General features: G+C 37.9%; 1 protein-coding gene across 2 annotated transcripts in view; it reads right to left on the bottom strand.

Annotated features, from left to right (window-relative positions):
- Positions 1 to 15,094, bottom strand: part of AnxB9 (Annexin B9) — a 63,587-nt gene that overhangs the window by 32,800 nt on the left and 15,693 nt on the right. For both annotated transcript variants that reach the window (XM_089097444.1, XM_089097445.1), the window contains exon 2: positions 6,749 to 6,925. In XM_089097444.1, the coding sequence (XP_088953570.1) occupies positions 6,749 to 6,925 (177 nt within the window). The remainder of the gene's footprint in view (positions 1 to 6,748; positions 6,926 to 15,094) is intronic.

Raw genomic sequence — 15,094 nt, 5'->3', positions numbered from 1 at the left:
CTATAATGACATAAAAGAGCTCTGGAGTCACTGCATATTCTTGGCGCACACCTGTCGTGATTTGGAAGAATGGGCTGCGCCGGCCGTTGACTTGAGCACAGCTCTCTGTACCATGCTGTAGAGCTTTGAAGAGTCTGCAGTATTTCCCAGGGAGACCGGTCAATTCTAGTATCTGCCAAAGAGCTTCTTGGTCCACTGAGTCGAACGCAGCATGGAAGTCGACGAAGGTAAAAAAAGCTTTTTGTCGGAACTCCGTGGCTTTTTCTATGATTTGTCGGATCGTAAAAATCTGCTCAATGGTTGAACGGTCCGACATGAAACCAGCTTGCTCCGGTCGCTGGATTTTCCGAATGATATTTCGACATCGATCTAGCAGGACCATTTGAGAAAAATTTTTCCGGGACAGACAGTAGGGTTATTCCACGGTAGTTCGAGCAGTCGCTTCTAGAGCCTTTCCTCTTCCATAAAGGGATAATGACACCCTTCCGCCAATCTTCAGGAATTATCTCGGTTTGCCAGATTGTAGAGAACAGGGTGTGGAGAAACAGGAGCATAACAGGACCTGCATATATTTCCAGCTCCGAACTCAGGCCACATATAACAGCAGCTTTATTGTTCCTGAGTCCTTTTACTTCATTTCCAATTTCTGAGGGGCTGAAAGGCTCGTCTGGAGGAGCATCTGCTTCGGGTCTTGGACTGCCAGGTTGGCTGGGACTATCAGCAGGAGGCATAGACGGGCTACTGTTGTTCAGGATTGAGCAGAAGTGATCCTTCTGCCGCTCGAGACAAGAACCCTCATCAGAGAGAAGTGTCCCATCCCTGGATAGGACGGGTCCCAATGCTGGTGTTTTATTTTCTGTGAGATCACGGAGGTGCTTGAACCGGCTACCCATGTCTTTCTATTTTCTGCTAGTTTGATTTCATCGGCTTTCCTTGCAACAAACTGAATTCGGTATCGGTGAATAAGTCTGTTCCGCTCTCCACTGAGCCTTCGATAGGTGGCCATGTCCCCAAGAAGTCTTGCCCTCCGCCTTTGCTCTATGACCTGTAGTGTTTCGTCAGTTAGCCACGATTTCTTCGGGAAACTTCGCTTGCCAAGCACCAGCTGTGCTGCTTCGCTGGTCTGCGATTTAAAATACTTCCATGCGTCTTCGCTGCTGTTGAGTGTGCCAAGGAGCTCAAAGCGATTTGATATCTCAATTCTCATTTGATAATCTCAATTTTTGGAAGCACAGAATCTAGAACCGTTCTATATAGCACAGGATCAGCTTTACCATAATCATCACGAGTGTACCATTGCGACTTTCTAGCCTTTTTGGGGGAAGCCCTACTTACTCGGAGGCTAAGGCCAAGATGGTCACTATAAATGCATTCACTATCAACTTTACTCAGTCTATCACAGGCCGTAAAGATCCAGAAAAATGGTCTATGTCAGAAGTTGTATCAGAGGTATTATGGATGAAGGTAAAACTATTGTCTTTTGGTATAAGTCACATGCCTGTAGGCAAATAGGTAATTAATGTAGTGAACCGCGTATCGTCGTCTGGTAAGTAATTGAAGTCACCGCACATTACCACTTTCATTGCACAACCGAGCTAGTAGTTGGCCAAGGCGAGAGCAGGCGTCGTTGAACCTCATTTCTGAAGCCTGGTTTCTATAATTCGTGGGTAAGTAAACAGTCACAATGTTGGTTATCGGAGCTGCTTCAGCTTTAACTGCTAAAAAGTAATCAAATGATTCAATAAGGGATGCATTTAGCTCTCGACTAATTACGAGTCCAAGCCCGCCCGAAAGTCGACCAGCTGAGCTCTTTCGAATAGTAGGATGGAAAAAATATTGTTTGTCAGAACTACGTTCAAACATACTCATATTCTCTTCTGTAGGCAAATGTTCCTTGAAGTATAACACATCATGCTTATGGATCCCGTCGTACAGGAACTGTACCTTATGGTAATCATGTCTGTACATATTTCTTGAGTGAATGAAAATAACTCTCATTCACCTTCTTCTTTGTTCAGGTCTCGGATAACTCCACACTGTAACCTAAATGATAGGGAACTTAACTCGCAGTGCGCCTATTTCGCATTTCCAGAGGTGGATGGTGTATCCTCTAATGCGATTAGTCCTTCGCTGCATATGGTACATTTCACCGCTTCGTTACAATCTTTTGCAAGGTGTTTCTCTGACGCTCAATCCTAATGAAATATACCTAAGTATGATAAAAATTTAATACTTTAGAAACAAATTTGGGCTATATATTTGCACATTAAGGGGGGGGGGGGGGTTAATGTATATCGGTGCTGCATGCCTAATGTGTTAGGTAAAATTATTCTTCATATTATGAAGTAAAAATTGTTTTTAACTTCACACTGTCCAAGTACTTTACTCCCCCCCTAATATGCAAATATATAGCCCAAATTATATATTTCCCATCTATTCTGTCCCTTCTGTTTGTCTTGTCTCACGCTAGGCTGAAAGAAACTAACGAAAAAAAAACGGTTCTATAATGTGTCAATGAATGAACAACTTTAAGCGGTATGGGCTATATCATACAAGTACCGAGACAAGAAAAAAAATGTATCCAGAAAATAGGCAAAATCAGGTCAGTTTGTGACTAAGAAGCGCAAATATTGAAATATATAATACAAAGATGTTTGACTGGAGAAGTCATTAGAGCCAGATTAACATTTTCAAAGTTTCTTCCTGGTTCTTGCTTCAAGTGCTAAATAAAATCCTGGAGACATTTAAAAAGTAAAATAGTTACAGCGGCCACTACTTGTGGTTGAAGGCTAAGGCCTTTAAATAATCATCTTTCACACCAGGCATGTTTACAGAGAAGAAACCATCAGGAACAGATAGTATAAACCACCAGGAACATTATACATATAGCATAAACCACCAGGAACATACAGGTAGATAGTATAACTCTAACTGCACGCAAAGGGGTAAGGGACAGACCCTCCTAAAACCGGTCTGAAGGACTCTGTCAGGAAAATCAAAATTTGGTGGCCTATAAATTTACCTTTTTGTTATAGAGCAAAACATGTTTTCTTACTTTGTGAGAAAAACAAGATATCTTTCCCCATAAAACGGATGTTTCTTCTTACTAAATAATCGGTACTATAATAGAATTTGAAATTTACACAAAATTTCCTTAATAGTCTTTCACTGGCCTTGCTATCAGTAAGTTTTAGCATACAATTCTCTCAAAACCTCGAGTGAGATCAGTTTTTAGTAGAGCTAGTTTCGTTCGTTCTAGGCAGTGGTTCGATCTTTAAACCATGAAAGCTACCAGACCAATGACATTTCAGAATTTGTGCAAACATCGGCCTTGATACTGTTACTGATACTGTTACTGTTTCACCTAAAAGTAATAACAAGCAGTTTGTGAACTTCAAGGGATATAAAAAGCAAGACTTTGTGCTAAACACAAAATATGTCTTTCAAGGAACGAAACAAGAAGAAACTACGAAAAATCTTCGAAAAAATACATGAAACGAAACGGGTGCACGCAAAATAAAGATAGATTGGTAAAACCGAAGCAATCTTGGGCTTTTTCGAGATGACGGGGGAGGGGAGGGAATGGGAATTTATTCCAGAGATGGCTGGAGACTTTCTCCATAAATTAAACCAATTAGGTTCTTAATTATTACAAAAAACGGGGACACAGCAGTGCTACCCATGTAAAAGGATGGTTTCTCTGTTGTTCAAGGCGGGGAGCTGCAGGTCTCCTGTATGAGGACTTGCCTTATACATTAAAATTACCGAGAACGGCGATTCCAATGGTGTATTTTTCGTTTCAATCTCATACTATTTTCGAGAGATTTAAGGATCTTTTTCAAAATTCATGTAAATTTAATTTCAAATTAACATTTTACTATTAAGATTAATCGAAATGATATTTTCGATTCCTGGAACAGCTAAAATGCCAGTTTTTCGCACTAGATAATATTTTTAAACGTATTTTTAAACTTTAGGTTACTATGGGCTGTGGTTCGTTCTTTACTAAGTTGCAGCAGTTATTGTAACCATGATATCTATCGAAAGGGGCAAACACTAGACATTTCCACAAATTTTCGATTTGGCCGTTGTTTTCAAGAAGAATCATACATCAATGTGGAATTAAGCTGGAAAATATATAGGAGATCCCAACTCATATTGCATTTTAATGAAACTGAGTGATATGAAAAAACACCTTAGTCATTTTTTTAAGAATAGCCGTCGCGTTATTGAATTACGTGGAAACTAATACTATTTTTAAATTTTAGAGCAGAATGGATTATGATTCTCTTTAGAAATTAATGCAAATTTCGAAAGAATGCAAGGATTTGTGAAAACGTTTACTAAAGACAACGACAGCTATAATATTTATAGATTGTAGATGGCGTGCTCGGTTGTTATTTTTGTTAGATCGGCAACTACCCAAATTCTTACTGTCTTCTTCCAATGAATATTAAAGAAGATAAAGATTAAAGAACATTGTCTTTTTGGTAAACACTTAGTGGTTGGTATTTTCTGAAGGAACCACACTAAACTAATAAAAGTAGTACCATTAGATTCCTTGTGGTATGTTATTTCCGAATATCATGGCCGCTTTTCTGACAATGCACCCTAACCCTCCCCTCCCCCCAGATGTCCCTAGGAATGTAAAAGAAACTGAAAGAAAACCGTAAAACAACAAAATCCTTACTTTATTATACACAGAATGTTTCTGTTTATCAGATTATCATGTTTCCTTCCATCCTTATCCACCTTTGTAAATCATTTCAAGCAATATTTATAAGTACAATTGTATTGTTCTCATTCAGGCAAAACTAAATTTTATCATAGTTGAGAACGCAGAAATCTGTTTTAACAAAGAAGATTGACACCATCACAAGACTCAACACAACAATGAAATATATTATTAGGGCAATGTCTAGGACCATCGGTGGGGTTAAGATGAATTGTCAGAAAAGACATCATGATATCATGAAACTATCAAGCAGGTCCGTCATATTTAAAATTTCAGTCATTTTAGCCGTTTAGTCACTGCTCACCAGGCAATCCAGTGAACATGTATTTGGGATTCCTTCGTACCGTACTGAGTTTGAAAAAAAAAAAAATTCAATGTGAATCCGCATTTTGAGAAAATCTTTCATGTCAAACAGAAAATTGTTTAAACTGCGAGGATACTGCATATTGGCCTTATAAAGCATCCTGGCCGTCTGCACCAAGCAATATTGGTTGGGTCACACAATTCTGGTAGGTACACTGAAACTCTTGCTTGTAGTGCTTCTTTTTCACGCTCAAAACACGTTGCTGAGTTTCACCCTCGACTTCTTCCCTGCTTATTCACTTGGCCTCGTAGCTCCAAGCTTCCGGTATTGAGCAGAAACTTGGCAACATTAAAACATATTAATTCACTAGAAACTTTCAGGCACAAACCCTTCAGGTCGTGAAACGCTGTTACTAGTACTACATCAACGAAATGATAAAACAGACACATAGTCCACTTTTTAGTACGCATCTTAAGCGATAATAGCAAACCAAGCGGCCCATGGGGTCGACATTAATATGCAGGCTAGAAGTCTGAGACTAAAGAGAGACATTTTACCTGCACATATGACCCGGAATTCTTGTTATACTCTTTGACCTCCGTCCCCCTCCTCCTCCCTCTCACTTTCTATTTCTTTGCAGTTAAAATACAGGAGGACCAGTTTTGTTATGATACCCTAGAGTAACTGCCACATTTCTGTCTGACTACACAGACGTCACAGTAGTTCTTATCCCTTCTTTTTTATTTCTACTTTGGTAAAGTGTTAGGCTTTTGGAGCGAGGGCAGTTTTTGATGATAGTTCAAGTTGCCTATATTTTCTTTAAGCCAGCATGGAGCCTGTGATAAGAGAGAATCGGTAAAAATAGAGGTATATGCCTTCTGGTTGAGGCTGAGCCGAATATAGTATGATGCCTACTCACAAGCCATGTACTCTCAGATTGTCTCGCAAAGTGATGATTCTCTGGTAGATTTGAAAGAGAAGAATGAGCCCCAAGGACCTGACAAGTACAGCATTTTCAAGTCTAGCTTGATTAGGCTTGTAGGGGGAATTATTGCTTCAGAGTCAACATCCCACAAAAATGCATCATTCCTTCATCAGTACAGCAATCCCTGTCACAGGGCAACTGGAGACAAATATTCAGCTAGCTTTCTAGGATCGGCGGTACCTTCCAAGTTCAAATTTCGGTTTTTCTTTGTGTGCGATTTCTAAATAAAAAACAAACTTCAAACGTGATCAGCTTGTGAAGAATGTGTCTTAATTCATCTTTGTGATACGGCTACCGACCTGAACTTTCAAAATCAGCACATATAGATACAGAGCAATTCAAAATCCCCTTATAGTGGGCCAAATGATAGTCGTACTTCAAATAAAAAGGATCACTTTCAAAGAGGCACTCCGTATAATACAGCAAACAGAATTGTTCCAGATTCCACTCATCATAGTTCTGGATACGGAACGGAGGTACCTTAGGTCCATCATGACCTTAAACCATCAAGACCTTCTCCAAGACAGCATTGTCACTATTTTGTCGCCTTCAAGTACTTAGCTCACCAAGGCATTCAACGTTCCACTAGATTGATCTGATCAAACTAACTTCTGGTAAAAACTGTCTAAATACTCTACAGTTGAAAGAGTGTACCTTTTTTTCTTATAACTTATTCTGGACATTTAGACCTATATCTTTATATGTATGTAAATTCAAATCATACCTTTCCATAGCAGTTTTTGTAGGCCTGAATAATCTCTTGTCGTTGGCTATTAGAACGTTTGGCAATAATGGCTATAATGGCTTCTTCATCCGTCCCAAAACCCTTCATTGCAGCCTTCAGCTTCTCTGCATCTTCAGCCGGATCGAATGAATCATAGGGAACTACAGTTGGAGCTATCTGAAGAAAATAAATCATTAAAAAATGGAATAAGGAGCAATGACAGAAAGTCATTCATGCAGTAGCATTTCTGACTTTACTCATCTTGTATGAGATTAATTAAAAAAAAAATTTCCACAAAATAAGTTTTTCAAAAAAAGTAAAGAACTCCATTTAACTAAAAATGAACAAAATAGAATCAAATAATCTACCAAGCATACAACTACCACAAATAAATAGCGACGAAGACCACACTGACTTTCCATCATAAACAATAAGTAGAAAAATAGGGAAATTTTTATATAAGACAGTGTAACGCAACTTTAAATGAATATTTCGACCCTATATCCAAGGGTCTTCCTCAGAAAAACAAACGAAGAAAAAAAAACAATATAAAAGAAACTCACATTAAAATTCAATCGTTAAAACTGAAAAAAGTTTTTTAAACTTTTCAAAACAGCCCTAGTACCATTACTTCAAGGAAGTTCAACCAGGACTCGTACACGAGGCGAAGTGAAAAAAGACAGTTCATTCAAATAGAATAAAAAACACTTACAGACAAGCTCTTACAGCTAATCTTGCCTTTTTGGCAGCCAGCCAAGAAGGTCTATCAGTAACAGATTGATTAGAATTGTTTACAGTTTTTTAATAAAATTAGTTAAGTCATTTCTATTTAAATTTGTATATATGGCATTAAGTGAATATTCCCCCAAATCCCTAGTTAAAGAAATATCACTATTTATTTTGATTTTAATTTCAATTGCCTCTCGAACAACCTGTTTTATGCCTAAATCATTGCTAATAAGGTAAGTTTCTTCAAAAAGCATTTTATGGCTAGGGTTATCATAATTTTGACTGCTTAAAGCACAGTAAAAAAAAATATTTGTATTATTAGAATTTAAAGCTTTAGTTATGTCATCTTTGTGTTGTTGTAGGCGTTTTTCTAAGTTTTGATGGGTTCTACCAACATAAAAGTGGCATCTGATATGATAAACCCCACAGAGGTTTATCAAATACCATATGACTGTGGCCACTTTTATGTTGGTAGAACCCATCAAAACTTAGAAGAACGCTTACAACAACACAAAGATGACATAACTAAAGCTTTAAATTCTAATAGTACAAATATTTTTTTTTTATTCTGCTTTAAGCAGTAATATGATGTTTCTACGATAATAAGCCCTTTTTGATGTTTCTACGACAACACTTTCTATAAAAACCTTATATGCCCCCAGGGCACAACTTACAACCCTTGACCAGGGGGCTCTGACGGGATTATCATGCTCAAAGACCTGATTTCCAAAACTTCCAACTGCGTTAAACAAAATGGATATCTCAAAATTTTTATTGCATGTGTTTGGGGAAATGGTGGGCGTGACAGGGGGATTATTTTCCCTGCAATCACTTTCGACTACTAAAAAGGGCACTAGCCATTTCAATTTCCAATTGAATGAGCCCTACTTGAAGTTTTTACGACAACCCTTTCTATAGAAACTTTATATACTCCTAGGGCATAGCTCACAACCCTTGCCCTGGGGGTTGTGGGGGGTTTTGTCGTCCTCAATGACCTAATTTCCGGAACTTTTAACTACGTTGAACAAAATGGCTATCTAAAAATTTTGATTGGATGTGTTTTGGGAAATGGTAGGCGTGAGAGGGGGTTAGTTGCCCTCCAATCACTTTCAACTATTAAAAAGGGCACAAGCCACTCCAATTTCCAATCGAATGAGCTCTTTTTGAATTTTCTACGACAACTCCTTCGATAAGAAGTGCCCTGGTCTAAGACCAACAAAAAAATAAACAATACGTCGTGCCAACATCGTTCTTTACTTAGGCAGCGCTATTGCGCTGCTTATGATCAGTGTCAGCGCCACATGCAGATCAATTTGATCTAGCCCCACCATTTCATCAATATCATCAACAAGTGATAAAATCACTCCTTCCATTGCACTTCCTGGCTGAAGGACCACATAACGGAGATCAGCACCGCCGGTTTGGACCTTGAGGGTCTTGTGCCATCATACCTACTTACTTTTCCAAAATACAAATACAGTCAATTAAGGAAATGTCTTACTATAGTACAGCTTTAAGACACTAACAAAACTTTTAAACTGACAAATGCCCTGGCCAGGACAGGCTGGAACTATCCTGGTGTACAAGACAAACAGAAATAATCGCTTTTTTAGAGAAAGACGGGGGGGGGGGCAAATCACAAAAAATATAAAATGATCAAAATTGAGTAATTGGGGGGGGGGGGTTGCCACGCCCGCCAGACTTTTAAAAACAAAGTTATTATTCTAGCCTTTGCAATTTCCTGATTACAAAAACACAAGGTGGTAATATCAGCCTCCCACTGACAAATTTGGATAAAGGTAAAAGAAATCTGAAAATTCATACTACTACATAAAAGGTATTGGAGAGTATGCGGCCTCCGTACAAGCTGTTTTATGCACTATTGGTCGACATTGACTTTGCAATTGGACATAAGAGATAATAATCATAGGCAGAGCAATCGCGCTGCCTACGTAAAGAACGATGTTGGCACAATGTATTATTTATTTTTTGTTTTTTTCTTCCATACCAGGGCACTTCGTATCGAAGGAGTTGTCGTAGAAACTTCGAAAAGGCCTCATTCGATTGGAAATTGGAATGGCTAGTGCCCTTTTTGATAGTCGAGAGGGATTGGAAAGCAGCTAACAACCCTTCCACGCCCACCATTTCCCCAAACACATCCAATCGAAATTTTGAGATAGCCATTTTGTTCAGCGTAGTTGATTTCCAGATAAAAATTATGTTTTTGAGGAGGACACTCCCCACAGCCTTCAGGGCAAGAGTTGTAAGTCATGCACTTGGGGCATATAAGAACGATGTTGGCACAATGTATTGTTCATTTTTTTTCCTTTCGATCAGGGCACTTCGTATCGAAGGAGTTGTCGTAGAAACTTCAAAAAGAGGTCATTCAATTGGAAATTGGAGAGACTTGTGCCCTGTTAAATAGTCGACAGTGATTGGAAGGCAACTAACACCCCTTCCGCGCCCACCATTTCCCAAAACACATCCAATCAAAATTTTGAGATAGCCATTTTCTTCAGCGTTGTTGATTTCCAGATAGAAATTATGTTTTTGAGGAGGACACTCCCCCACAGCCCTCAGGGTGAGGGTTGTAAGTTATACCCTGGGGGCATATAAGGTTTTTACAGAAAGCATTGTCGTAGAAACTTCAAAAAGGTTCATTCGATTGGAAATTCAAAGGGCTAGTGCCCTTTTTAATAGTCGAAAGTGATTGGAGGGCAACTAACCCCCCTCTCACGCCCACCTTTTCCCCAAACACAACCAATCACAATTTTGAGATAGCCATTTTGTTCAACGTAGTTGAAAGTTCTGAAAATTCTACCTTTGAGCAGGACACTCCCCCCACCAAGGGTTATAAGTTATGCCCTGGGGGTATATAAAGTTTTTATAGAAAGCGGTGTCGTAGAAACTTGAAAAAGGGTTCATTCAATTGGAAATTCAAAGGGCTAGTGCCGTTTTTAATAGTCGTAAGTGATTTAAGAGCAATCCCCCTCACGCCCACTTTTTCCCCAAGCAAATCCAATCAAAATTTTTAGATAGCCACTTTATTCTACGTAGTTAAAACTTCCGGAAATTAGGTCTTTAAGGATGACAACCCCCCCCCCCCAACAGCCCTCAAGGCAAGGGTTGTAAGTTATGCCCTGGTTTTTATAGAAAGCAATGTTGAAGAAACTTCAAAAAGGGCTCATTCAATTGGAAATCGAAAGGGCTAGTGCCCTTTTTAATAGTCGAAAATGATTGGAGGGCAACTAACCCCCCCTCTCACGCCCATCATTTCCTTAAACACATCCAATCAAAATTTTGAGATATCCATTTTGTTCAACGTAGTTGAAATTTCTGGAAATCAGGTCTTTTAGGATGATATCCTCCTCAAAGCCTTCAGTGCAAGGGTTGTAAGTTAGCCCTGCGGGCAAAACGGTTTTTATGGAAAGTTTTGTCGTAGAAATTTCAAAAAGGGCTCATTTTATGGGAAATTGAAAGGGCTAGTGCCCTTTTTAATAGTCGAAAGTCAATAGAGAGTAATTAACCCCACTCTCACGCCCACCATTTCCCCAAACACATTCAATCAAAGTTTAGAGATTGCCATTTTGTTCAACCTAGTTGAAAGTTCTTGAAATTATGTATTTGAGGATGACAAACCCCCCAAGATCCCCCAGGGCAAAGGTTGTAAGTTAAGCCCTGGGGGCACATAAAGTTTTTACAGATAGCGTTGGCGTAAAAACTTCCAAAGGGACTCATTCAATTGGAAATTGAGAGGGCTAGTGCCCTTTTTAATAGTCAAAGGTGATTGGAGGGTAACTAACTCCCCTGTCACAACCACCATTCCCCCAAACACATCCAATCAAAATTTTCAGATAGCCATTTTGTTCAACGTAGTTAAAGGTTCTTGAAATTAGATCTTTAAGGATGAAACCCCCCACCCTCCAGCCCTCAGGGGAAGGGTTGTAAGTTATGCCGTGGGGGCATATAAGGTTTTATTGAAAGTGTTGTCGTAGAAACTTCAAAAGGGCTCATTTGATTGGCAATGAAAAGGGTTAGTGCCTTTTTTAATAGTTGAAAGTGATTGGAGAGCAACTAACGCCCCTCTCACGCCCACCATTTCCCCACCACATCCAATCAAAATTTTTAGATAGCCATTTTGTTTCACGTAGTTGAAAGTGCTGGAAATTAGGTCTTTGAGAATGACAACCCCCCCCCCCACACAGCCCTTAGGGTAAGGGTTGTTAATTTATGCCCTAGGGCCATATAAAGTGTTTATAGAAAGCGTGGTCGTAGAAACTCAAAAACGGCTCATTCGATTGAATATTGAAAGGCCTAGTGCCCTTTTTGATAGTCGAAAGTGATTGGAAGGCTTGACATTTTATAGTAAAGATCGATGTGGGTACAATGTATTATTATTATTTTTTTTTGTTTTGTTTTGTTTAGACCAGGGCACTTCGTATCGAAGGAGTTGTCGCAGAAACTTCAAAAAGGGCTCATTCGATTGAATATTGAAAGGGCTGATGCCATATGAAGGCATCATAGCCATATGAAGCTAAGAGAGGAAAAAAAATAATTAATGAAAAATAAGATGAAAAAAGGGTGAGAAAACGAGGATTTTGTCAGGCAGTTCATTGTGTCATTGTGTCAGCCAGGCTGACAAAATCCTCGTTTTCTCACCCTTTTTCTATTTTATTTTTAATTTATTATTTCCTTTCCTCTGTTAGCTACATATGTCATGTATAACCAGTGTGGTCTTAGAATGTATTTACTTTTTAATAGTCGAAAGTGACTGGAGGGCGACTAATCCCGCTCCCCCACCCCCCCTCCCAATTGCCCATTATGTTTAAAAACTAAATGCTGCCTTAATATTAAATCAAAATGTACTGTGTTTATGCTAATTCCCAATAAGGCATCTCAGCAGTATCCCAAGAACGACTGAGCCAAGGCCAGAACATAATTTACACTTTACTGAAAAAAATACAAATTAATGTGCATTGTCAGTTTAATATAAATATACTGATATTCAGTAATCAAAATGTTAATATTATTTGATTTATTGAAGTAGTAAAAGTAAAAACATTTATATTTTTTCAGTAAAGTGCAAATTATGTTCTGGCCTTTGGAAGGCATAGGGATTTTGAGCCCAACTCATGTTAATTTCTGCTCATTTTGAGTTTGACTCGGTTATTTGTTGTAATTTCTGTTCGTTTTTGGGTTTCATTTATTTATCGGTGCTGATTTGTGGTAGTTTCACGCTTGATAGATTATTTGATTTTATTTTTGCTCATTTTTGGTTTAATGGAATTCTTTACTTTTCTTTGAAAAACTTATTTAGTAGAATTTTTTTTAAAATTAATATATACAAACAATCATATTTTACCTGATAAAAAGGGGTGGAAGCGAATCATACCGGGGCCGAAATGAAAAAAAAGAGAATGAGGGGAATTTTGAGGTAAGGGAATACAATGTAAGTTGAAGACAGGACAATAATTATTAAGATTTTTCCTTAGAAGCGCAATTTTCCAAGGTTTTGTCAGCGTATGGAGGTAATTATCGAGTAAAGTGAAAAATTTTAAGTCTTAGGAGGGAAATTTAAAGAAATAGGAATTAAAGAAAAAAAAACTAAAGAAAGGGCTTTGCCTATTCTGGGGAAGAAACAAAGTATCATTCATTTTAAAAGAAATAAAATGTTTATATATTGTCGAAGGGATGTGCGCTGCCCTTCGCGGACATTGCTAGTCTTAAAATTTAATAAAAATTAGAGTTGAAAAAAAGATGCGGAGGATGGGAGGGGGCGATTGCAGGAGGAAATCTTTATTCTAGTTGAAGCATAAAACAGGTGTTTTTTTTATGCTCGGGGGCGCATCGGTGTGCGGTCTATGTTTGAGCTATTTTAATGCTCTGAAATAATAAACAACTTTTCTCAACAAGTTCAAAGAAAATGTTGCGGCATTCTTCCACATGGGGACCAGATATATTTAGCACATGCGTTTACTTGAGCGGAAATCAGGTCTTTACATGATTAATTAAATAAAAAACAAGTTTTTTAAACTGAAAGTAAGGAGCGACATTAAAACTCAAAAATAACAGAAATTATTATGTAGACGAAATGGACTTTCCCCACTTCATCCCCTCGCTCTTTGCGCAACAGTTTCTTATTGTTTTAAAAAAAAAATTTGTGAGACACATTAAAACTGTAGCGTAAAGAGCAAGGTGGTCAAGAAGGGACAGCCCCTTTCGTATATACGGAATAATTTATGTTCGTTTTAATTTTTAATGTCGCTCCTTACTTTCAGTTTAAAAAACTTGTCTTTTTATTTGATTTCTGATCGTTTTTTAGTTAATGTAGCTTTGATTTTGGCTCACCGTCATTGAATAAGTAAACAAAATTTGCATAAAAATTTTACTCTTCTTTTGCTAAATGGCTGTCTCTAAATTTGGTTCTGACATAATTTACAAATTAACTTACATAACGAATTTCTATATTTGTATATTTTTCTTCTGGCAAAAAAATACGTTGCAGATATAGTTGCACATTTTTGCAGATATGAACTTGAAACCTATGTAATAGGGTTTTCTGATACGCTGAATTTGACGGTTGGATTTTCATTAAAATTCTTTCACTTGTAGGGGATGTTTCCTCCCTCTTTCAAAATCAGGTAAATTTTCTCTGGCTCGTAGCATTTGATGAGTAATACTAAACTTAATAAAATTAATATATTTAGAATCAGAATTATAAGCCCATTCTTTTGATACATTTATTGACATCAAAATTCCGTTTTTAAATGTTTCGATTACTATTGAGCCGTATCGCTTGTTTTTTTTGTTTTTTTTTATTACGTATATGAGGGGGTTCTCCCCTTAGTCAATGCCACGCTCTTTACGTTAAAAGTTTAAAAAAATTTTAATTCACAAGCCCCTGAATCAAAAAAGCCGTTTAATTAGAATAGATAGCTCTTTTGAAAGCACTAAACAAAACTGTAGCGTAAAGAGCGAGGTATTGACTTGGGGGAGAACCCCCTCATATGCGTAATAATTTCTGTTCGTTTTATGTTCTAATGTTGCTTCTTACTTTCAGTTGAAAAAACATGTTTTTTTTTCATTTAATTTCTGATCGTTTTTTAAATAATGCTTGGAAATCCGGCTCACCCTTCACAGAAATTTCCCTTACCCCAAAGAAACATCCTCCATAGAAAGATTCTCCCGAGTGACCCCCTCCTCCAGCCCCCCCCACCAGAATAAAATCATTCCTGAAAATGTCTGTATACTTCCCAATAACCAATACAATATGTAAGCAATGGGCAAAGTTCATAACTTGCAGCCCTTCCCCTGGGAACAGTGGGGGAGTAAGTCATCCTAAAAGACATGTTTATTAGATTGTCGACTATGCTGAACAAAATTGTTATCTCAATACTTTAATTGGGTGACTTTGAGAAAAAAATGAGCGTGTGAGGGGACCTAGTTGCCCTCCATTTTTTGGAGGGCACGCATCGTGATCTTTCTTCGAGCAAAAAATGCAAATTTCCACCTTTTTGCAGATAGGAGCTTGAAACTTCTTTAATAGGGTTATCTGATAAGCAAAATGTAATGGTGTAATTTTTTTTAAGGTTAATTAGAAATGCAAAACTATACATT

This window comes from Artemia sp. Qi Xiang Cuo, chromosome 11, assembly GCF_049724085.1.
Source record: "Artemia sp. Qi Xiang Cuo chromosome 11, ASM4972408v1, whole genome shotgun sequence".
NCBI classification, from domain to species: domain Eukaryota; kingdom Metazoa; phylum Arthropoda; class Branchiopoda; order Anostraca; family Artemiidae; genus Artemia; species Artemia sp. Qi Xiang Cuo.
This window is presented reverse-complemented; position numbering and strand designations above follow the sequence as displayed.